The 24,740-nt window shown below is 35.9% G+C and overlaps 1 protein-coding gene across 2 annotated transcripts; it reads left to right on the forward strand.

The window, feature by feature from the left end:
- Positions 1 to 879: 879 nt before the first annotated feature.
- Positions 880 to 24,740, forward strand: RAD21L1 (RAD21 cohesin complex component like 1; the record flags this gene model as incomplete). Of its 2 annotated transcripts, none has more annotated exons than XM_080813982.1 (13): positions 880 to 1,023; positions 2,151 to 2,280; positions 3,710 to 3,803; positions 5,972 to 6,078; positions 9,738 to 9,908; positions 10,813 to 10,908; positions 11,342 to 11,446; positions 13,027 to 13,253; positions 13,493 to 13,592; positions 14,890 to 15,014; positions 17,178 to 17,273; positions 19,792 to 19,869; positions 24,552 to 24,740. In XM_080813982.1, 13 exons carry the CDS (start codon positions 880 to 882, stop codon positions 24,738 to 24,740), a joined length of 1,662 nt encoding a protein of 553 aa, XP_080670108.1. The 2 variants fall into 2 exon arrangements, with proteins under 2 accessions (XP_080670108.1, XP_080670109.1); XM_080813983.1 differs by having other exon boundaries at positions 17,181 to 17,273.

The raw sequence follows: 24,740 nt of genomic DNA on the forward strand, positions 1-24,740 counted from the left end.
TTTATAGTGGCAGCTTAAAATTACTTATCTGTGAGCAATAACCTGATTCTTCTCTAGAAGTCAAAGCATTATAATATCCCTTTGCATAAAGTGGAGCCTTATGATATACTTGAGGATAGTACAATGGGTAGAAATGCGCATAAATTGTTTTTGTTCTGACTTAATGGTTTTTTTTTTTTTTTCACCATTCTTGTTTGGAAACATTTAAATTTGATTCTTGTTTCCTTTCTTGCTTTGTGATTCTCTTCCTGTAGTTTCTTGTTTTCTTCATTTTTCCAGTTTATAATCCTCTAGAGTTCCATTATTTTAACTTCAAAGGTTAATACATTGTTGAATAAACCAGAGCATCTTGCAGAAAACAAAGAAATTCAAACCTGGTTACAAGGCAAGGATCCAACATTTCTCAAATTCCTAAGTTTTAGAAAAGAGGTGATATGTGTTCACTGTTCTTAGTTTTGTCCACCTTTTCCTGTTGCTTTTTTCCCTATTTCCATTGATTTTTCCCAAGCTTTCTCCTCTTTTTATTTGACTGTATTAATAAGAAAACTCAAATCCTTTGCAGGATAAATCACAGCAGGATGTAAAAAACAAAGTAGGATGTAAGAAGCTATAAAAGATCAGAATACATTTAAACCGGGTGTGGTTCACAATCCAACAGAGCTCTTGTTAGTTTCTAATTTCACATCTTAAATAACAGTTTCTTCTTTAAAAAAAATATGAATTTGAATTATGCCTTGAATTGCAAGATAATCTGTTATTTTATAGAATTAGTAAGTGTTTTTGCTATAAAATAGCGCTGAAATGTTTTTGTAATCAACATTTAAATATCTTTTAATGTTCCTTCTAGTTTGTTAAATACAGCTAAGGAATAGAGGCAACATGTTCTATACACATGTGCTTATGAGTAAGCGAGGGCCATTGGCCAAAATCTGGCTTGCTGCTCACTGGGAGAAGAAACTCACAAAGGCTCATGTATTTGAATGTAATCTAGAGATAACCATTGAAAAAATTCTTTCACCTAAGGTATGTTATTGATTAAAATTATAGATTAAAATTATAAACAAAATTTATTTATAAATTAAATTATAAAACTTCCAAGAAACTTTACTTCTGAAATGGTCTTCTTTCTTGTAATTCCTATAACATTTATTACCTGAGCTTAAACATATGTCAGTTTCTGTTGGTGAATACTATTTCATATCTTTATCACGAACAGATTGGACCCTGAAGGAGAGAGGTCATGTTTTATACATGTTTTATAATCCTTTCTTATTTCCTTAACAAAATACCATGTAAGTCATAGGAACCAAATAAGTACTACTTAGAAAAATAGTGAACAGATGAATATGCAGAATAGAAAAAAAAATTGAATATAACTCAAAATATATATGAAAATACTTCATTATTAAGACACTATAATAAGATATTACAATTTGCATTAAAGTATTGTTTTTGTATGTTTTTAGGTTAAGTTTTTCTGCTTGAAAGATGGATGAATGATAATTGAAAACCTTCCATGTATCAGGCACTGGGCTAGTCTTTATGTTCATTAGATTATTTAATCTTCACAATAACTCTATGAAACGGGCTTCGTTTAGCCTCAGTGAAGTGTGGTAGTTAAGGGGATGAACTTTTGAGTTAGTCAAATTTAAGTTTAATTCCTACTCCATTAGTAGTTGTGTTACTTTGGACATGCTACTTAACATTTCCGAGTCTGTTTTTTTTCTTTGGTAAAAAGAGGTTGTTGTTAAAATTGAATAATATATGAAGAGCTCTTAAGAAAATGCCGGCACAAAATAAATGTATAATAAGTTGTAGCCATTATTAATAAACTGAAGTTCAAGAAGGTTGAATGACAACCTCAGTAACTGAGCCAAGACTTGAACCCGAGTCTGCCTGACTGCAGAGTTTATATTATTCCCATGAAACCAATAATAACGCATTTCACTTAAGTGGTACATGAGATTATCTTCATTGAGTAAGAACAAAAGTTCATCATTTTACAAGATGAAGTAAAAGTAATTCACTTTAAATAAGAATAAGCAAAATGTCTGCTTTTTAAAGAGAAGAAATTGTATGATTTTGTAATTTTCAAATAGGGTTTATGGGTCTAGTTCTTAACATTCTAATACTTTAAAAATTATTGAAAGGTGAAAATTGCACTTCGAACTTCAGGACACCTTCTTTTGGGAGTTGTACGAATCTATAATAGGAAGGCAAAATATCTTTTGGCAGATTGCAGTGAAGCATTGCTTAAAATGAAGATGACATTTCGCCCAGGTATACTTGCAATGTTGATTTGTCTCACTTTCTTGGTTCCCTTTGGCATTTTTATTTGGGGTGGGTTATTTTAATTGGTGGTGCTCTATAATTCCAGGGTATATAATGAATATAAACTTGCTTTTCACTGATTCTAAGTTTCCATGGTTAAGGACAAATTACATTCTTTCCCTTGCTCTTTTCCTGTATTTTCAGGTAAAGGTTATACTTTCAAAAACTTGTAATTTTCCTGCATATTTACATAAAAAATATATGTAAAGTTACTACAATTATGTAAGAAATTCTGAGATCAGTTTTAACGGGTCGCTTAGTTTGCTGTATCTGTTTCTGCCTCTGTGAGATGAAGTGTAGTTGACAAAAGCCAGATATTATAATTGTCATTATTTTCAGAATTCTTAGGACTCTAAGCAGCATGCTATTATGAAATATTATAGAAAATCTCTAGACATTCAAAAGTGTAGAGGTTTACATGCATCATAAATATAATGCCTTTAAACTTAGAGACATTCATTATTTCTATCTCGTATTATGGTTATTTAGGTACAGGCCTTGCCTCTTACACTAGTTTGCAAGCTCCTTGAAGGCAACATCTCTGTCATGTTTATTTTCTGAATCTCTTATAGTACTTGTTTCAGTGCCTTGAATGTACTGTTCCCTCAATTAATATTTGTTAAATTGGGGCTGACAGGGTTTTTTTTTCTTTATTTAAAATATTTGTAGAATCTCTACATAAGTTTATACTCAATCAAATATGGTTCATTTATTTATTATTTCATTTATATAATCCACAGGTATTTATTGATCCCATATTTTATGCCAAACACTATTTTAGGCTCTGGGATGCAAGGGCAAACAAGGCAAATAAAGTCCCTTTCAGTGTGGTGAGGAAATCAAATAATGAAAAAGTTTTTTTTAATTATTACAATAATTATAGATTGCGGTTGCGCTATGCAGGAATGTAAGCAGAGTATTACAACAAAAAAATAACAGAAAACTTTACTTGAGTTAGGCTGATTGGGGAAAGCCTTTCAGAGATTGAATTTAAGGTCAAACTTCAAGAATGAGAAGTACCCAGCCATGTAAAAAGTCCCTGAGGGAATAGCATTCTGGGCAGAGGGAACTGTGAGAGCAAAGGTCTGGAGGAACAAAAAGGCCAGTGTGGTTGGAGTCCAGTGAATGAGGAAAAGATGATGCTGATAGATGTGTAGGGCTCCAGAGGCCCGGATTAGAAATTTGGATTTTATTTAAATGCACTGGGGAAGTCACTAAATCATTTTAAGCACAAGAGTGAGCTGATCTGATTGCTTTTTAAATATTTTTAATATCACTCTGGCTGTTTGTAGAGAATGGACTAAAGAAGGTCAGGAGTTGGGATTTTCTACTTATATAACATTATTGCTCATTGAATGTGGTTTTTGGTTCTTTTCAGGACTGGTTGACCTTCCAAAAGAGAATTTTGAAGCTGCTTACAATGCTATTACACTGCCAGAAGAATTTCATGATTTTGACACCCAGAATGTGAAGTAAATTTTTTAAATTTATTTTCCTTCAATTTGATTTTCTTGATATGTTGTTGTTTTCACCTTCATATTTCATGAACACAAGTGAAATCTAGGTAACAACTTAAACACATGCAGTTGACAAAACTTAAATTCAGTGTGAAATTTTGAAATACAATGCCAAAAATATATCATTATATTTGCTGAATGTAGTTTGCACTATTGACAGTATGTTCATCCACTCATTCAGTAAATATTTATTGGGTGCCTTCCATATGCCAGGCACTGCTCTAAGCACAAAGGAGATAGCAGTAAACAATAGTTCCTGTCTAAAAAGAATCTTACATTTTAGACAAACAATAAACAAATAAGTACACAATATGCCAGGAAATGATCAGCAATATGAGAAGAAATAGAAAATAAAGTAAATAAATGAGGATGGTCAGGAAAGGCTTTTTTTTTCTTTTCTTTTCTTTTTTTTTTTTTTTTTTTTTAAGGGTTAGAACTGAAACCTGAAGGAGGTGTAAGAAAAATCATTCAGTAACTTGGGGAAGAAGGTTCCAGGTGAGCAAGTGGGAAGGCCCTAAGGCAGAACACATTGGACATTTTCAGGGAACAGCACGGAAACAAGTGAGACCGGAGTGCTATAAATGAGCATCTGAGTGGTAGGAGATGAGGTCAGAGAGGTAGCAGAGGGTGCAAATGATGTAGGGTGTTGTAAGCCACATTAAAGACTTTTATTTTACTCTGATAGGAAGCATAGGAGGGTTTTGAATAGGAGAGTGACTGGATCTGACTTGATTTCAACATGCTTCCTCAGGCTACTTACTGTAAGGGGGAAAGGGAGGAAGCAGAGAGCCTATGAGAAGATTATTTCAGTAAAAAGTCCAGATGACCCCTCCAACCCGACACCTAGCCTGGGTCCCCTCCCCTCAGGGCTTCAAGGGGAACTCCACCCCAGCTCTTACTAGGAACTGCTGGGGGAGAGCCCAGAACTGAGAGGGTCTCCCCGCCCACACCAGACCATATCCCCACCCTCCACTGATCTGAAAGTGAAGGCCCAGAGGACAGGGGGGAAGGAGGGCATTGGTGGTTGAAAAGAGTTAGTGCCTTGGGTGGGGGATCCCAGGACTCATGACTGGGATGGACAGGAAGGGGACATGACAGCCCTGCCCTGTTTGTGGGAGCCTGAGGGCCTAATTGGGGGCATGTGTCCTCCCCACCAGCAGCCCACAGATGTGGGGTCAGGATGCCTGGCCTCTGTGTCCTTGAAGAAAACTTCCTGTGGCCTTTGTCTTGTTCTTCCTTAATAAATGGTACTACCCCAGCCAAAAAAAAAAGTCCAAGGGAGAAATGACAGTGTCTGTGATCACTTCACTCTCAGTCTTCATGTTATCAAGGTGGTGACAGTCAAATTATGAATATATTTTGAAGACAGAGCCAACAGGATTTCCTGAAAAATTGGATATGGCTTTAAGGGAAAGAGGGATCAAATGATTTGGGCATGAGAATGGAGTTAACCACCTAATGAAATGAGGATAACTAGGGAATGGCAGGTTTAAGAGGGGCAGGGTAAAGGCTAAATTAGGCTTTAGACATAAATTTTGAGATAATTGTTACACATCCAAGGGCAGTAGGCAGGTAGTTAAATATCTGGGTCTGAAATTCAGGAAAGAGGTCTGGATTGGGATATATAAATTTGAAAATTGTGAACATATTGTTGGAACTTCACCCATGAGTCATAAGAGACCCACAGGGGATGTGTGTAATTTTTTAAAAAGAGAGAGATCTGAGAACAGAGCGTTGCGTCAGTCCTAGTAGCTAATAGTCTGATGAGGAAGAACTATTAAAGGAGATGGAAAAAGAGCAGTCAGTGAGGTAGGGAAAAAATCAGAAGTAAGTAGATCAAGAGAAGACTGTTCCATGAGGGAGTGAACATCTGTTTCAAATGTGGTTGGTTAGGGTAAGTAAGATAAGGACTGAGACTCGACCCCTGGATTTGGCAACCTGGAGATCATTTGTATATATGCCTTTATAATAAACTAGTGTTTGTACATAATACTATTGAGAAAATAGAAGTGATTTTATGATAAAACCTGTTTTTTGTTTTAGGGGTTTGGGGTTTTTTCAGGATACTGCAAAATCCTTGGGTTCTATTCCCATGTTTTTGTCAATCTTCTGTTTCTCCATAGTGCTATTGATGTTTCAGAACACTTTGCTCAGAACCAAAGCAGACCAGAGGAAATCACACTTAGAGAAGATTATGGTAATGACCTACTTTTCCAAGCTGGAAGCTTTGGTGAGAATATTTGAGAAATTAAAATTATAAGCTTTAATCAATTGTACTTGCATTTTTGTACTGAAACAATGTCAATAGAAATAGCTATCCTTACACCATTAGAAATATCTTTAGAATGAATCTCTTGTTGCATAAATGCAACTCTCAGTAAGTTTGCCTTTACCTTTTTCTAAAGAGGTGTCAATGCCAAGACTCAGTCTTAGGCTGTAAACTTCCCTTCTTAGTGTACAATCATTTTTGAATACTTAATATATGTAGGTGCTATCATAGGCACAGGCACTGCAAAGTTTACAGAGGCATTTCCTGAAGGAGCTCCCGGGTGGGAGAGAGACATGCAAATAAACATTTGCTGTGGTAACATATATATAAGGTTTTACATGTGTGCTGCATATAGCATGACTTCAAAATATAATTCCTCCAGTATATGATGATATCAATTGTTAAAAAAAAAAACAGATTTTAACATGGCTTGGGACTAAGGAGGAAATACCAGATGCCAAATACATACTCATGATTGTGAAACAGAAAATGTTGAGTGTATTCTAGAATTGAGGCCATATAGTATTTGTTCTTTTTATGGCATTTACCTCTGTCTTATACCATGATATTATGTATATCCTGTGTTAATCTGAAAACCCCAAGATGATAAGATCTGTGTCATATTCATCTTTGACTCGCTTATAGTACCTGAAGCTGTGAGCATAGATAGATAGCCTAAATCTGTGTTTGGTGGGGATGGGTGGTCAAGGCAGTAATGCTTGAGCTACATCTCTAACCTCCGCTTCTTATCCTAACTCTCCCTCCATAACTCTTGCGATCATAGCTGTGTTCTTAAATGATTTGGTGCAAGACAAGTTTTATAATTTTTGTTAATTTTTGGTCTGTCATGGAATGATATTTTTATAAAATATTAAAAAATTGATTACTAGAAAAATTAAAAGTTTAAAAATAAAAATATATGCTTCAATTTTTGTTATTAAATTCAACATATATAAAACTACTCTGTAAAATTGCTCTAAGACGTTCTAAACTTTACTTCTAATTTGTGTATTTACTCTGTCATGGACAAGGACCAACCCACAGACCATAATTTGAGGTGTGTGGATCTTTTACTGTCTGTAACCCCAAGACTTAGAATGTAATACATTGGCGAAAAGTTAATCATATTTCCTACTGCCCAAGACACTCTTTACACATTTCCCTGTAAATGCTACTACTCTTCTCTAGGACTGAAACTTTAGGATCACCTTTTTCTTTAAGATTTTATTTATTTGAGAGAGAGAGAGAGAGCTGGGGCGGGGGGGTGAGGAGCAGAGTGGGAGGGAGAGGGAGGAGGAAAGAATCTCAGACAGACATGTCTGAGAAGAATGTCAGACAAACATGTAGGGTTTGATCCCACAACCCTGAGATTATGACCAAAACCAAGAGTCAGATGTTTAACTGAAGGAGCCACCCAGATGCCCCCCTAGGATCACTTTTAACTACACTTTCTGTAAGCTTCATACCAGTGTTGATTTACAACAATAAAAAATTGGAAATGCCTCTTAGGTCTTCTTTCTATTTCCCTAGTCACCCTAGTTTACCAGTAGTGGGGTACCTGCATGGCTCAGTTGATGAAGTATCCGACTCTTGATCTCAGCTCAGGTTGATCTCAGGTTGTGAGTTCAAGTCCCACATTGGGTTCCATGCTAGGTGTGGAGTCTACTTTAAAAAAAAATGTGTGTGTGTGTGTGTGTGTGTGTGTGTGTGTGTGTATTTCATAAGTACTAAAGGCCTGGAGTACTATAATACCCTCCTACATATCTCCCAGTCTCTTCCCACATTTTATATATCTTGGCAAGAACAATTGTCCTTAAATTCATTTTATTTGATATCACATTCCTCTACTTAAGTATCTTGGATTCCTATGACTTACTTTAGACACCCCTGCCTATCCTCAAGGCCCTCCACAAGTATATCACCTTCTTTGTTTTATCAACTTTGTTTTACTCTCACTACAGAGTTTTTGCTCTAAATGTCTTACCAGCCAACAAATACAATTTAACTGTTCTCAGTTTGTGTCTCCCACAATTCAAAAAAGGGGAAGAACATGTTCTTAGTATACCAATAGATCTAAGTTTGAATCAGCTTTCTCTCTTGCCCTACTGTGTGATATTAGGCAAATCATCTAGCTTCTTTGAGCCTGACTACCCTTTTTGTAAACTGAAATGCTACTAGCAACATCAGAGAGTTACTTCCCTTATTCTCTCCTTCAGTTCTTTTCACCAATAAATGATTTTTCTCTCTTCCAAAAACTAGCTCAAACCTAATGTTTTCTGAGAAATGTTTAATAGTAATCCATACTATTCTGAACTACAATATAAGATTGAAAGCAATGATTATTTAAAAAAATTTTTTGAGTAATCTTAGTATCATGATGCTCAATGCTCAGAATATAATGTCTGTTGATAAATTTTATTATCTTATTGATCAAAGCCGGCTTTTCTTTTGGGAACTTTCAAGCTGCTTCTAGAAGATGTGAACATATTTTTAGGTTTTTTGGGTGGGGGAGGGTTGTTTTTTTTTTTAAGTCAGTCTTCTATTGAACAAATCTTTAATCCAGTGCAATGAAGGCTCCCTTTTTCAAGTTTTCCTTTCCAGGAGATGTGGGCCTATAGAGAAATCTTAATATAAATGATTCTTCATTATTTTCTTTACTAATACTAACTAACATGGTTGTTAGAGAGAGGGAAGAGAAGACCAACTCTGTCTGACCACTGGTTTCAGACTCCTGGACCAAGAGATTCAAACCCAAGAAAGGGAAAGAATATACATGTGCTGACAGCCAATCTGGAAGCAAGTCAGTTTGAAGCAGGGAATTCGCTTTATCTGCTTCTGTCAGTGTCTTAGGAGTTGCTCTCATAAGATACCATTTTGCAATATATTCTACCAGTGAAATTCTAACACTGATACTGTCACTGTCTCTGCAAGTTCAGATCCTGGCTTTGTCATTTATTAGTGTATGACTGTGTGTAAATTATAAAACCTTTCTGTGGACGTGTTTCCTTGTCTGTACAATAAGGATTATAATAGTATTTTCTGTTACATAATATAATGCACATAATAAGCACTCAATTAATGTTAGCTGACCGTGTTTTTCTTTTTAAGTGCTGTATCTCCAACACCGAGCAGATTGCTTAATACCCAGTCATTCAGTAGGTATTTACTGAATGAATGTTATAAGCCCATTCTTTAATATTTTACCTACTTTTCCATTCCTGAGAAGACAGACATGCCTCTTATTTTCCAGACTTCCATTATGGATAAACAACACAAGAAACTGAAATAATATGATATAATGCTTTATCAAGCAGACATGACCTTTCTAATGCAGAAGAAATCATTCCACTGCCAATAATAACCCTCTGGGAAATTTTAAATTGAACTACAACTAAAAACTCTATCCTAATGTTTTTTCCTATTGCTTTGGAAAAAAAGTTAGACTAAAAATCCAGTCTCCACTGATTAACTGAGTGACATTAGTTGAACAATTCAAATAAGTTTTTAAGCTCTTATTGTTCTTCTCTGTAAAATGGGAGGGAGATACTTGAATTTCCATCTAACCCTAAAACTTTATGTTTCTGTGGCTAACTCAGTATTAATGATATATATTCACTTAGGGGAAGAATCTGAAATTCTCAGAAGACATAGCTTCTTTGATGACAACATATTGCTGAATTCCAGTGGTCCTCTAGTTGAACATAGTTCTGGAAGCCTTGCTGGAGAAAAGTCTCTGTTCTATGACAGTGGAGATGGATTTGGAGATGAAGGAGCTGCAGGAGAGATGATTGGTATGCTGTCTGGTTATATAGAAATCAGATATTTATTTCAATCATACTAGAATGTATTAACAGGTTTATTAATCAAACTAAAATTTCAGGTATGCCCCTGTGTCATATAAATCAATGTATTTTTTACACAAGTTTTTCAAAATCTATGGTGTATTTAAACATTTAGGCTAGGTCTAAGTGAATAGCCATCTATTTAAACACATTTTTCATTTAGGTTATAAAATACTACTTGTTTTTATTTTTACAAATTCCTAATTTTTAAAGGGGAAGGAGTGAAGTTAATATAGTCCTCACAAAATATATTAGATCATATAATAGAAAACATTGTTTTCCTTAGCAGAAATTGTGAAACAGCTAAAGGATCTGTCTGACATTTTATATTATAATTTTATATTTATATCATGATGTTTTTATAAAATAATCATAGAAATAGGGTAGACAAGAACTGGGAAATCTAAATATACATGTTCTAAAGATATTGATGGTTAAGTAACAAATCTTTTTTAAATTCTCTAGTTTGCTTTAAAAGACTGGTTATAGCAAACTCTCTGAAATTTCAAAATTATGAAAAAACATGGTTCTACCTTAAATCTCTACTAAAGAATTTTGAAAGCTTTTACTTCTTGATTTGAAATCTAAACATGGTTATATAAAAAGGTTACTATCTTGGTATTAGTTTAGTAAGTATCAGCTGAAATTAAACATCTATTTAATAAAGGAAAGGAAATGATAAATATATAATTTTACATTATTCTGTTTGAAATACAAGAGTCTGTGTAACCAATCAAATCTACTTAAGTAGAGTTGTGCCTTATCATCCTTGTATGCAATAGTGTCAATAAATGTTTAGTGAACAAATGACAGATTCAACTCTGTATGACAAAAGTATTTATTGTTTTTCAAGACAATCTACTGCAAGATGATCAGAATATCCTGTTAGAAGACATGCATTTGAGCAGAGAAATTTCTCTGCCTCCTGAGCCTCCTGATACTATAGTGGGTATGATGAAATTACCCTTTCTGTAGAAAATGAACAGATACTAATATTCAGATTAAGCCTTATAACTGCACAATTTAAGTAGCAATATAGTATACTGAAACATAGTAAAGAATGTTGTCCCTCAAACTCTCCTGAGTCTGACCCTGGACAATATGAAACAGGAAACTAGGTTCCGAGAAAGTTACAATGAAAGTATTTAGCCAGAATTGGGTTTATTTGGTATGAGAGCACATTTAAACACTCTGCCTCAGACCACGTAATCTCTGTGACTCTTCAACTCCATTAAGTACATGATTCTAAAAATCAGATTTGGTTCCAGTTAACAATATAAGTATTCAATTATCATTATCTTTTGCTTTTATTCTCATATAAGCATCTAAGTTATAACATAACCATTATTTTTTAATAATTCCTTTTATGGTGGTATTATTAGTGGAACCAGATAATCCAGAGTATATATGTCTACCTGAAAATGGAATGGATGACACATTATCAAATGAAGAACAAGGATTTACCCTTGACCCAATTGATGCTTCAGGTCAGACTCAATCGTGTTTTTGTTTTTTATTTTTTGTTTTTAAAAACTTTTTAAAGATTTATTTATTTGAGGGGTAGGGGCAGAGGGAGAGGGAGAGAGAAAATCCACAAGTAGACTCCCCACTGAGTGTGGAACCCAACACAGGGCTCGATTTCATGACCCTGAGATCATGACCTGAGCAAAAATCGAGAGAGTTGGCTGTTTAACCGACTAAGCCACCCAGGCTTAGTTTTTATTTTTGATATTTTTATTTTTAATCTGTGAAATATTATTGGAGGGAGTGAACCCAGTAATAACATTTGCAATATGATAGGGAAAGGGTGTGGAGGAAATTTGAGGTGATCCTTTCATTATAGTCAATTGTGGTCAAGCCATATAACCAGTGTGGGAAACAGGAAAATCTAAAACTGAGTTAATGCCAGTAGTTACTGAACCATTACTCTCTGTTGGCACAGAAATGAAGAAGACATAGTACCGCTTTTAAGAGGCTTACAATCTGATTGGGAAGATAGATAAACATGCAAATGAATGTAAAATAAGACAAAATAAAAGGATCAAAAGAGAAGCCTATGACCTCTAAAATTTTACCTCATGCATATTTTTAGGAATAAAAGATAAATATGAATTGAATATATCTTGACCTTGTAAGGACATCATAGTTTTTAGTAGTATAATTGATATGAATTTCAGCATGCAAGGGATAAAGCATGCAAGGGATAAAGCATGCAAGGGATAAAGCATTCAAGCTTTTTTCTCTACTTTATGCAACTCTGAGTTTTTATCTCACTGGGTTGGCAAAAATTTCAATCTGTACATTTCCCCTATGTGGCCTAAGCTATGTAGTATCAAAATTTGGGGGAGGAGTGTGAGAGGAGAAAGGAAACTTTGGTCATCAGTCAAAATAGTTTCTGGTACCCACTGTCCCAGCCTATGTAGCCTCTGGGGTCATCACACAGCAGCCCTTCTGGGATTTCGCCACATTCCCAGGATTTTACTAAGGCACATTAGCAGGCAGGTTACTGTTCCATTTGACTCCATCTGATCTCAGATCTTCACCCATTCTGGGAAATCTCATCTTCCCTTTTTGCATCTTTACTAAGGAAAAGCTTGACTTCTGCTTTCTACCTGGTAAAATTATCTAAAAGGAGTGAAATCCCATGGACCTAGCTACTTACTTGGAATTTATGTATGAATTTCAATGGAGGAGGGAAAAATATACTGGACAGATAAAAATTAATGTTTCAAAATATCCTCTTATATAGATATTTTAGGGAACTTCAAGATTGATTATATCCTCTGCTCTGCATTTCCTCAGTTGTCTGCCTGCTAGGTCAACAGAGTCCCTCCTAAGCACTTTGAACGAACACTTTACAAAATGCATCCACTGTTGGCTGCTCAGATACTCTAGCTGTGCAAAAACCTTGTGAAGCATAATTTATTAGAAGAGAGAAAGGGATTTTCTTCCCATGGCAACTCTGTAGGTTCCATTGTGGTAGACGTTTCTTAGATATGCAGCGCCTAGAATATCACTTTATAAAGCTGTACAACCAATCACATTTGTGCCTTTTTCTTATATTTAGACATTGCTGAGAAGAGAAAAGGCAAAAAGAGGAAATTGCTCATAGATCCAATCAAGGAGATCAGTAGCAAAATTATGCATAAACAGCTTACTTCCTTTACGGACACACTCATGGTTTTGGAACTTGCACCTCCTACCCAAAGGTTGATGATGTGGAAGAAGAAGGGAGGAGTGGACACACTTCTGTCAACTGCTGCCCAGGATTTGACTCATGCTGAACTGAAAATGGTAACAGTTTGCATCTTTTTATGTAGGTACAGTGTTTGGTTATAAATAAGTAAATCCGTATTTACATTCATGTATACAATAGAATATAAACTTATGAAAAATGCCTCCTTTTGAGTTAATTTGCTTGATGTGTGTGTGCATGAATTATAGTTTTCACTTTTTGGCACATGTGCTTATATTTTATTGTATCGTTTTACTTGTAAAAAAAAAACAAGAAATAAAAATGTATATTTTTACAGTTGTTTACAAAATGCTTTCTGTCCTCTGGCTTTAAACTTGGAAGAAAATTGATACAGAAGGAATCAGTAAGGGAAGAAGTGGAAAGCAAAAACATAATAGGTGAGACATCCTAACTGTTCGTGTTGAGGAGAATGTTGTTGAAACAAAAATGTCATTTTACATTTCAAGTGAAAATGGGGTCCAGTTTCATATTCCCAAGTATAAATGCTGTCACTAGAAGAGTATTTCAACTTAAAGAAATTGTTATATCAGCATTGCCTACAGGTTAATTTTCATCCAACAAACCACATCAAAAAGATAAGGTATATATATTATGCGGATTCTTTGTAATCTTTCTCCTCCTCCCTACCTCCTTAAAATCACTCCTCCCTATCTCCCTATCCCTAATCTCACTCCTCCCTATCTCCCCCATCCCTACTCCTAAACCTTCAACAGATAAAACTATTTTATCTAGGAGGATAATGTTTCACTTTAAGACAAGGAACATGATAAGTCACTTAGTGATAAGAATAGCATTTAGGGGCACCTGGGTGGCTCAGTGGGTTAAAGCCTCTGCCTTCGGCTCAGGTCATGATCTCAGGGTACTGGGATCGAGCCCCGCATCAGGCTTTCTGCCCATCGGGGAGCCTGCTTCCTCCTCTCTCTCTGCCTGCCTCTCTGCCTGCTTGTGATCTCTGTCAAATAAATAAATAAAATCTTAAAAAAAAAAAAAAGAATAGCATTTAAAGAATACAATTAAACTGAGACATAGACACTTCCATCCACTTAGAGGATACATGGAGTTTTAAAAATTACTGATTGTTATTGTGACAATTGTAAAGGAATAATAAAACCAGCTTTGGTAGTGAGCGAATCTCAGCTTCCTGATCACTTGTCCTGAAGACATTAAAATCTACTGAACCAGGCACCTGGGTGGCTCAGTGGGTTAAGCCTCTGCCTTCAGCTCAGGTCATGATCTCAGGGTCCAGGGATCGAGCCCCGCATCAGGCTCTCTGCTCAGCAGGGAGCCTGTCACCCTCTCTCTCTGCCTGCCTCTCTGCCTATTTGTGATCTCTGTCTGTCAAATAAATACATAAAATCTTTTTAAAAAAATCTACTGAACCATACACCAAGATGGACTTGAACTCTCCATGTTGTCTTGTGAATGCATGTGTTGGAGTGAGTGTGGAGGAGACAGTTGGTGGAGGATGGGGAGTGGAGGTGATGAGAACCAGACAAGGGGGAAGAGAAGATAAATACGTGAGACTTGGGAAACTATAAGAAAGTTTGTACATCCTTTGCTTAAATTCTCAGATTCCAAGTTTTCTGTCAGAAGATTTCTTTTGTAACAACCATATTCCAATTTAAGTTTGAAAGATATTTTGGTGAAATCTTCTTTACTTCCTTAATAATTCAGAGACCTCTGTGATGGAAGAACTAAATTCCCAGGGAGACTTAAATCAATCCAAAATGTGGAAGGATGTGATTGATGGATCTAACTGTAGCTTTCATGAGGATATCAATAAAAATACTAGTTCCGAGGTAAGTTAATCAAAGAAAATCATAAAAATATTATTTTTCTGACACAGAGTGAAGGAACCTTGAAACTCTGATAAGTCTTCTTACATTATAGTTTATATTCCGTCTTATCTTATTCTGTAATTTGTTTAGTAAGTGGCAGTACTATGTAAAGCATGATTTTCATCTACAGAACAGTATTTTCTAGAAGTTTTGGATAGTAAATCACAAGATAAGTAATTTCATACTGAAACATTTTGCATGATACATCAAATAAATGAGTGTACTTGAATCCAGTTATATCCCAAGAATCCTACTGGGCCCCACATTCAATATATCATGGACTTTTTTAGGACTCTGGAAAGTACACCTGGGTTTTTTTCCTGATCATAAATTCACTCTTCTCATGTCTAAGACTATGTCTTAGACCTATAATTATCTTAGTCTTGAATCCAAAAGACTCTCTAAAATCCATGACCAAACAAAATTTTTTAAAAAATTTTATTTGAAGAAGTAATTTTTATTCAAAAAACATAGTTTTTTAAAAGCATCATTGGATGGGGCGCCTGGGTGGCTCAGTGGGTTAAAGACTCTGCCTTTGGCTCAGGTCATGATCCCGAGGTCCTGGGATCGAGCCCTGCATCGGGCTCTCTGCTCAGGAGGGAGCCTGCTTCCCCCTCTCTCTCTCTGCCTGCCTCTCTGCCTACTTGTGATCTCTGTCTGTCAAATAAATAAATAAATCAATCCTTAAAAATAAATAAATAAAAGCAGCATTGGAAACAGTGTGCTTTAAAATATATTCCCCATTGTCACTTTAGTGGTTGTACAAATGTAAATATTATAACCAAACCAGATAAAAATAAACTAGTGCTTTTCTGGTTTGTTCCTTCATCACTGTATTTTGATAGCCACTCAGGGAATTCAAAGTCAATCCCCATTGGAACTGAATGCCCTTGGAAGGAAAAACAGTCTCGTAATGCATTAAAACAATGTATTTTACTGAATATTTGATAGTATACTAGATATTGAGATACTAGGTTGCCAGTACTACTGTCTTCCTTATTTTGGGCTCAAGCATTTCTTCGAGTGCACCTACTGAAACTTATGATCAGGCAAGCTTGTTTAGTTCACAATTTTTTAATACATTAACAAAATAGATTTTCCCAAGTACTTGAAGTAAAGAGATTGATATATGAGTTCTCTTGACCCTCTTAACTCCTGTACTCTATACTTATGCTTTAATTTTCAATTCCATTCTTATGGTGCTTCCAAAAATGGTGAACAGATGTGAAATATAATCAGGAATGGGAAATATTGACAAGACAGAAAAATATTGATTCTGATTCATCGCTTTCAATTCTTCCTAAACCATTTTTTATGTAAAGTAACTGCAAAATGGAGAGTACCTAAAATATAGAATATTCATAGAAATTAAAAGAGAAAAAATAAGTCTCCACAAACATGTAGATTAAAGAATAAAATGCAACTCCTTACATTCACTAAAAATTTTAAAAGATAAAGTGAAAAATCAAATACTCTTTGTTGTAGAAGGCTCCTAACTTGAAGACTGTTAAAGATGAAAAAGGGGCCCATGACTTCTATAACAATGAAAAAAGAAGATGATAAGGAATGGAGAATTTCTGGCTTTCTTTTTTTCCTTCTTCCTTTATGCCTTTGCTCCCCTTCCAGAAGACACAGTTTTTCTTCCCTTTTGCCAGTGACAGCTCTAGCCGTGGTGGCAAGAATCTTGCCATGGCCCTAGGTAGGGATATTAATATCCCTTCCCCCATTTTCAGCCCTCTGTTATAGTTCTTCCTCCACCACCTGGTACTGGCATGAGGATAGAGGTAGGGGTTGGGGCTAGACAAAATGCTTCAAAGAAAGTGGTCTCAGCCACACAGATATGAAGGTGTTTGATATGAGGTCGGCAGAGGTGAAGGAAGTAGGAGTGGAAAGGATGGGGAGCAAAGAGGGCAGGGATGTGCCAGTTCTTCATTTGTGGAGGCATATGGAAAACAGGGCAGCCTATCTGGGATATTTCAGAAATAATATTTTGTGAGTGCAGGTAGTATTTTAAATCAGTTTTAGAAATGAGCCTTCATGTGATTAAAGCATTTAACAAAATAAAATTGTTCCTGTGATTCTACTACTGTGATGACTTACCTATTTTCCCCTAATTTGCTTTAGCAGGATATTGTTGAAATGGTATCTTTAGCTGCTGAGGAATCCTCTTTAATGAATGCCATCTTAGCACAAGAAAATGAGACTTGTACAGTGGAGTTGGTAAATATATGCATATTCTTGAGAATGTTCTTACAACCTTTGTTCCTGGGGTGCTTGGGTGGCTCAGTCAGTTAAGTGTCTGCTTTCGGCTAAGGTCATGATCCCAGGGTCCTGGATGGAGCTCTGCAGCGGGCTCCCTGCTTAGCAGGGAACCTGCTTCTCCCTCTCCTTCTGCCTGCTGCTCCCCTTGCTTGTGCACGTGCTCTCTCTCTCTGTGTCTAATGAATAAATAAAATCTTAAAAAACAAAAACAAAAAACTTTGGTCCTAAATAGTTACCACTTTATTTACCTAAAAATTGGTAGAGCTGCCACGTTACCTTTTAGAATTATTAAATTAGTGATCTCAACAAAGAGGTATGTAAGTAGTTTGATAAGACATACTCAGAATTGCTTTGACCCTTTTTCTTTCTTTAACTTATTTTGAAACTTCAAATGATTTTAAAGAAAATTGTGAAATTTTTATGTTAGCAAAGGTAGTCAGAGGTTAAAAATATTGCGAATCACTGTTTTAACGTATAACATCTTTAAAGAAGCAGAGCTATAATAGAGGTACATCCTAGGGTGTTTGAAATTTTTCTTTATTTATAAATTTTAAAAAAACAAGAAACAAAACCAAAACATGGCATTTTCCACCCAAAACATTATGTGGCTCAAGGCCTATATCAGACCATTAAAAAGAAAGTGGTCCTGCTGAAGGGCCACAATTCAATAGCAAAGCCAGAAGTAATATCTGACTCACCTGCCCCCATACATATCATGTTCTTATTTCTCCACTCTTTGTACCACAGTGCTGAAATCATTTTTAAGATTGTAATGAATTTTAGCTAAAGTTTCTTACCAAATAATATCAAAATAGCTATTAATGCCAGATGGTAGTTTGTTCTTAAATAAATAATCTTTATACTGAGTTCCAAGACTACTAGATTGCTTTTTCAAATGTGAAAAATAGACCGGATTCTCTAGATAATCTAGGACAGGACAGATACCTGAACACCTTACAGCCAGAAGTGGGGGGATTCATTTTCGCCTTTCTCTTTGCTCCAGTAGACACAGGTTATTTTCCTACATGGTCAAGCAAACCACAACACAGCACAAGTTCAGCTGTTTTAATAATCCACTGGGCTTTCCACACAATGGATTCAGCAGTAGGGTGTCCGGATAGATCAAGTAGACAGGCTTCAACAAAGCGCATAGACTATTTTTTCTGAGCATTTTCCTGGTTAGTTTAGTTGTGCAGTTATAGGTGAAGCTGTGGTCTCATGGATCTTTAACAAAGACTTGGGCCATTGCTTTTTTATATTTGAAAAACAGCATTTGTGTACTTAACAATATAATAAATACCAGTAATTGGGTGAACTCATTTATCCCAGGGCAGACCAGAAAGAAATAAGAGTAAACTGTAGCTGAGGGGATTTGGAAAACTCTTCAGAATAAAGTGACCATATTTTCGGGTCATTCCCTTTGGAATGTAAGAAAGAATGCTATACAGGCAGGACCAGGAAGCCAGTATAACTGGTAGGAATGAGCCCTCCGCAGTCAGTCCCGTTAGCTTCAAGTGATTCAGAACATCATCCAGAATATGCTGGAACTTTCTGAAATCATTTTGGAATCTGTGAAATTGAAAACAGACAGAAAGTGTCTGGGCTCCAAAGGTACACGTGAAGTGACACTTGACAGTGTACCTGTGGTAAGGATGATGGCATGGTCAGAGCTAGCCTAGGAAAAATTATAAAGTAGGTCAGTTCTGTGCCACCTTCCTCCCCCCCACAATCTCCCACCCCCTGCACTTTGTAGACTTGCTCTTTTGTCAGATTCATCAGCACCTTTCCTATGCCCAGTTCTGTTCTTAGCTCATAAAGTGTTAGTTGATAAGAACTTAGAATGAGTTCCTGTGAAGGGATTTCAACTTGATGATTTTTAAATATTGAGGTGTCTCTGAAGATGGCTAAATTTTAAAGACTGAAAAGAATGAATCTATTCAGAGAATATGACAGGAAGTGGGTTGATCTTTTTCGGACAAGTTACCCTTGAAATCAAAAAGGTTCTAATCCAATTGTACACAGATGGTTAAATATCATGTATTAATTAGAGCTTCTGTATCACCAGCTAAGTTCAGATAAAGGCCTTTACAAGGCAGTTTTTCTATAGATTTATGTTTACTCCTGTCAACTCAGTTCAAATTGACTAGAGCTGGGATAATCCTAACCAAAAGTCACTGCTTATTTTACTTTTGAGAGTAAAGACATAATGCTTTTGGAGGCATTACTAATAAAGACTGCAGAATCTCCTCTTTTGGAGACCCTCATTGCCTAGGTAACATTGATACAATCCTGCAAAGGATCAATATATATTTTTATATTTTTATGTTTCCTAGTCTCTCTATTATCAGACTATAAGTTCTTTTTTTAGCAGGACCCAGTGTTATAGTTGAGTTTCTTGTAGCAGCTAACACTATGCTTGGCAAATAGTAAGCATTTGATTTGTTTAAATGAAATATTTTATCAATCATTCAAACAGGAGTCATCGGAGAATGAACATAATACTGAGACAGAGAGATGGAATCGAAGAATTCTTCAGATCTTAAATAGTTTGAGGGTAAGATGGTAGGGTTTGTCAATCCTACTTTTGTTTTTAAAAATAAAATGCTGACATCAATTTTCTAGATGTTAATAAAAATGAAATAGTCTTCATTATTTTTTTGTTGAGACCAAATTCCACTAGAATGAAATTAGTTTGAGCAGTATACCCAGGGCTCACTGTGGGAGTTTGCATTTGGTGCCTGCATATTCTAATCAACTTCTTACCTATACTCATGCTCCTAGAAATCCAGTGTATGTCCCATTCTTGTGTTTAGCAGGCTATCAACTAATTCTCTATATGGAACTAAGTTTATAACAGTTTAAGAGTAAAACAGATTACTTTGAAATTTAACTTATATTTTGGGGCACCTGGGTGGCTCAGTCAGTTAAGGATCTGACTTGATTTTGGCTCAGGTCATGATCTTAGGGGCATGAGATGGAGCCCTGAGTCAGGTTCTGTGCTGGGCATGGAGCCTGCTTGAAATTTTCTCTCTGCCCCTCCCACCTCCTTCCCTGCTCTCACTCTTGCTCTCAAAAAAAATTTATATATTTTTATCAATATAATACATGTATATAATTTTTGAAGTTCAGTAGTTCTATGCTATAAGGCTAAGAAGGAAACACAGGAATTTTTTGTCTTATCTTCCTTATTCCTAAGTCCTGCTCACCAAAGGCAACTATATTAAGATGTTTCTTTTAGTATTTATATCTATACTTCTAATTTCATGTTCTTACTATTTTATCTGTTGATTTCTTTCAATGTAGAATGAAAATTTAGTTTAGTTATAGCTTTCTCACCACAGTCTGTTTTTAGCACAGTATTCAGTGTTTACACTGTTGCAATTATAATAGTTATGATGTAGGTTTGACTTTGACAAAGAGCCAAAGTATCAATGGTTTCAAAAGGTAAAGTATAATCTGGTATAGTCCCTACTCTCGCAAAGTTGTCAGAGACCCAGGTTACCTTTATCTCATTTCCTTTATTCTCAGAATAAAAAATGGCTGAGTACCCACCACATCTGCATTCTGTTCAGCAGCAAAATTTCCTTTAAGGCTATAACCAAAAATTGTGTGTATCACTTTTCACATTTCATTGCCCAGAACTTAGTCACCTTGCCACATCTAGCTGGGAAATGTAGTCCTTATCTGGCAACCTTATCTGGCCCAGCTAATTATTCTATTGCTATGAAAGACAAGAATGAATATTAAGGGACAATCAGTAGTCACTGCTACAAAGACTGTGTAAAAATTAGTGTAATTACATTTCTTTTCTTGTGAACTTCATAGTGGGTTTTTTTTGGAGTTAATCATTGTCTCGTTTTCCCCATTTGCTTAGTGTCTATATACTCATTCTTAATTCTTTTCCCAAACTTTCTGACAATATAATGAAACCTCTTTTAGTATGCTCAAATACGTCAATTGATTGATCAGTTCCAGTATGTTTTCTTGAAGATATTCCTTCCAGAACTCATCATCTTCTTGTTCTCATTGGACTAGCTGCTCTCTAGGTCTTTTCCGTTGTTTTTGTCTTGGGACATCCCTTTATCATAACATGGGAATTCCTTTGTCTTTTTCCCATATTAGTTTCTCTATTTCTCAATGCTTTGATCTTCCTTTACTGAATTTTTTGGTCGTTAACATCCTTTCATAATTTTCTGAGATAAAGAGTGCATAGGAGTAGACACCTTATGTACAAGTCTGAAAATTTATTTATTTTACCTTTAACTTGATTGGGTGTCTCTGAACATAGTTTGAAAATAGTATCTTTCAGATGTTGAAGGCTTTGTAACATATCTAGGTTTCTTGTGTTGTTCCTGAAAAGTTAGATGCTGCTTGGTTGGGAATCCTTTGTAGGTGACCTTTATTTTCTGTCTGGAAACTTCTAAGTCTTTTCTTTGCTCCTACTGGTCTGAAATTTCATGATGATGTGTTTTGATATGGGTCTTTTTTCATTTATTGTGCTGAGCAGGTAATGGGTTCTTTATTCTGGAAGCTCATGTCCTTGAATTTTAGGAAATTTTATAGTATTTCTTAGATTTCCTCCTTGCTGTTAATCTATTCTGCCTTTCTGGATTGCCTTCAGGTCAGATGTTGGATCCCCTGAATTCCCCCTTAATTTAAAAAAATATCTTTTGTTCCTTATATTAATTCCCTTTGTCTTTTTTTTTTCTACTCTCTAGAAAATGTCTTCAACTTTATCTTCCAGTTTTTATTGAATTGTATTTCTACTTTCACCTCTTTTGTTTTCCAAAGTTTTTTTCTTAGTTATTAATTATTCTTTTAGTTTTTAGCATCCTAATCTTCTCATTTATTTAATTTTTAATAGCTTTATTGAGGTATTCTTAACATACAATAAACCACACCTATTTAAATTATACAGTAGATAAGTTTTGACATCATGTATATACCTGTGAAACCATCACCACAATCAAAAGAGCGAACATATGTATCCACAACCCCCAAAATTTCCTTGTGCCTCTTGATAATCCTTTGTCCCATCTCTTCCACTGGTCCCCCTCCCCACTCCTCATCATGTTTTATGGATACAGAGTCTTCTCTTTCATAGGTTATAGTTTTCTTCTGGTCCCTACATTGTCTCTGTTTACTTTGTGATTCTCTTAAATGTTAGTAATGCTCTTGAATGTTAGAAATTAAACTCAAATGTCTGGTAGATCTTTGGTTATCTGTTGTTATTTAAAAGTGAGACAGCAAAGTGGTGCCTAGGTGGCAAAGTTGGTTGAGCACCCAACTTTCAGTTTTGGCTCAGGTCATGACCTCAGTGTTGTGAGATCAATCCCCACCTCTGCTTTGTGCTCAGCGAGAAGTTTGCTTGAGATTATCTCTCCCTCCCTGCTCGTGCTCTCTCTAAAATAAATAAAGAAATCTTAAAAAAAAAAAAAAAGTGGACAGCAAAAATCAGATTGGAAGTTATATAAGCAAGGGTGGGGCTTGTAGACTTATGGTCTTAACAGTGAGATAATTGGGCTGTGCCTTTCCCCGCCACACACACACTGGCATACACATAGGTGCCATTATCTGTCGTTCCCCTAATCCATAGGTGCCATTATCTGTCGTTCCCCTAATCCCCTGGGACCCATGGTCAGTTTTCCCAGCAAATCTTCAAATCTCCTGCCTAGGAGATAAAAAGCATGATGCCAGTGATTCAGGACCCAAGGGGGGAAGGGGAAACCTTGACTGTCTCATTGCTTAGCTTGTAGAATTTCACTTAACCCCCAGCTTGTGGTATGACACTTCTCCACCATCCACAGTGCTTGGTGTCCCAACTCTAGAGCTTCAGTCGTTAAAATCTCTGGAAAGGCAACTTCCTGCCTCCTGGCAGGGTATTGGAGTTGTATCTCCTGGTTCAGTGAACTGGTAGAGTGGACCTGAGGGTCTAACTGCTCCCAAGTAGACTTCTGAGGAATTCTTATCTCTGTCTTCCAACATACTGTTGCCTGCAATTCCTGTAGCTCACACTAACTTGTTTTCTGCTTGTTTTCCTTCCTGCTGGTACTTAGATTTTAACTCTCTCTACTCTGCTAAGTCAGTCAGTCTTTCACTTTGTCTTTTATCCCCTTCCTTTGTCACCTTGTATTCTTTAACCTTCATTTTAGAGGGCTTTCTGGAGGGAACAGAAAAATAAGCACGAGTGTTCAGTCTTGCATATTGGGGTGTTTTTCAAAAAGATTCTTGAAATTGAAAAGGGTGTCCCTCTTCTCTTCCAGGGGAAAAAGCCAGTCAATCCACATTTTATCTCCTCAAGAGGGAATAAGCGAAGGTTTGGCATATGCCACCTCTGAAAGGCTGCTGATACTGTCCTTTTCTTGCCCTTTTGTTTAGATAAAGTATTTAATTTATTAGTTTGCTAAATATTACGGACTAGCAAAAAAACCTGTATATTGTATTTCTAAAAATACTTCACAGCTATCAAAGGAATACAAAGCTCAAGCCATACTGGCTAGTATTCATCACAGTATTTCTAACCAAAAAAACTATACTGTACTATAGACAGTCCTGTACTATACTGTACTATACTGTTCCATTCTAGAACTCTGATTCCAGGTACTATTCTCCATAAAAGGAGTTATCTTTATCCATACTTTACTTTACTGTATCTCAGTTTTTTCTAGTAGATTCATAGGTGCCCTATGGTGAATCCAACATCTTTTTAATCTGTGCCAGGAAACTGGGAGATATTTATATAGTCATATTCCTCTGCCACTAAGATATAAATATAATTTTACATTTATCACCATAGTTGTTTATAGTCACCCCCACCTCCCAGTATCTTTAAAGAGAAGAACCCTGATAGGGCTGATAATTTTCATTGTATTTGAAGCCTCCCAAAGTCCTGTGGTTTGTTTTCTGCCTGCAAGTCTAAACTAACTTCACTTTCCACAAAGCCACTTATGTTAACATCAAATTTTTAAAAGACCTAACATTTGTATAACACATCAGAAATTTGCATAACACCTTAAGAGTTCTTTTGCATGCATTTTCTCAATGAACCAAGCTTATACTCAATGACCAATAATGTTTTTTAAGTTTACTTTTTGAGTCTTTTGCATTTCTCCATTTTAGGACTTCACACTTACTTATCAAAAATATTAATATTTTATTCATTATGCATCCACAGCCTGCTGTACTTTTAATGATGTTGCTTCTCTTTCCTTTCTTCTTTTCTAATTATTTTCCCAGGAATCCAACAAGATGGGAATGCAGTGCTTTAGTCTGATGAAACTCTGCAGAAATAGTGACCGAAAACAAGCTGCTGCCAAATTTTATAGCTTTCTTGTCCTAAAAAAACAGCAGGCTATTGAGCTGAGCCAGAGTACTCCCTATGCAGATATTATAGCTACAGTGGGACCAATGTTCCATAAAATGTGA

The sequence above is a fragment of the Martes martes genome (assembly GCF_963455335.1).
Source record: "Martes martes genome assembly, chromosome: 9".
NCBI lineage: Eukaryota > Metazoa > Chordata > Mammalia > Carnivora > Mustelidae > Martes > Martes martes.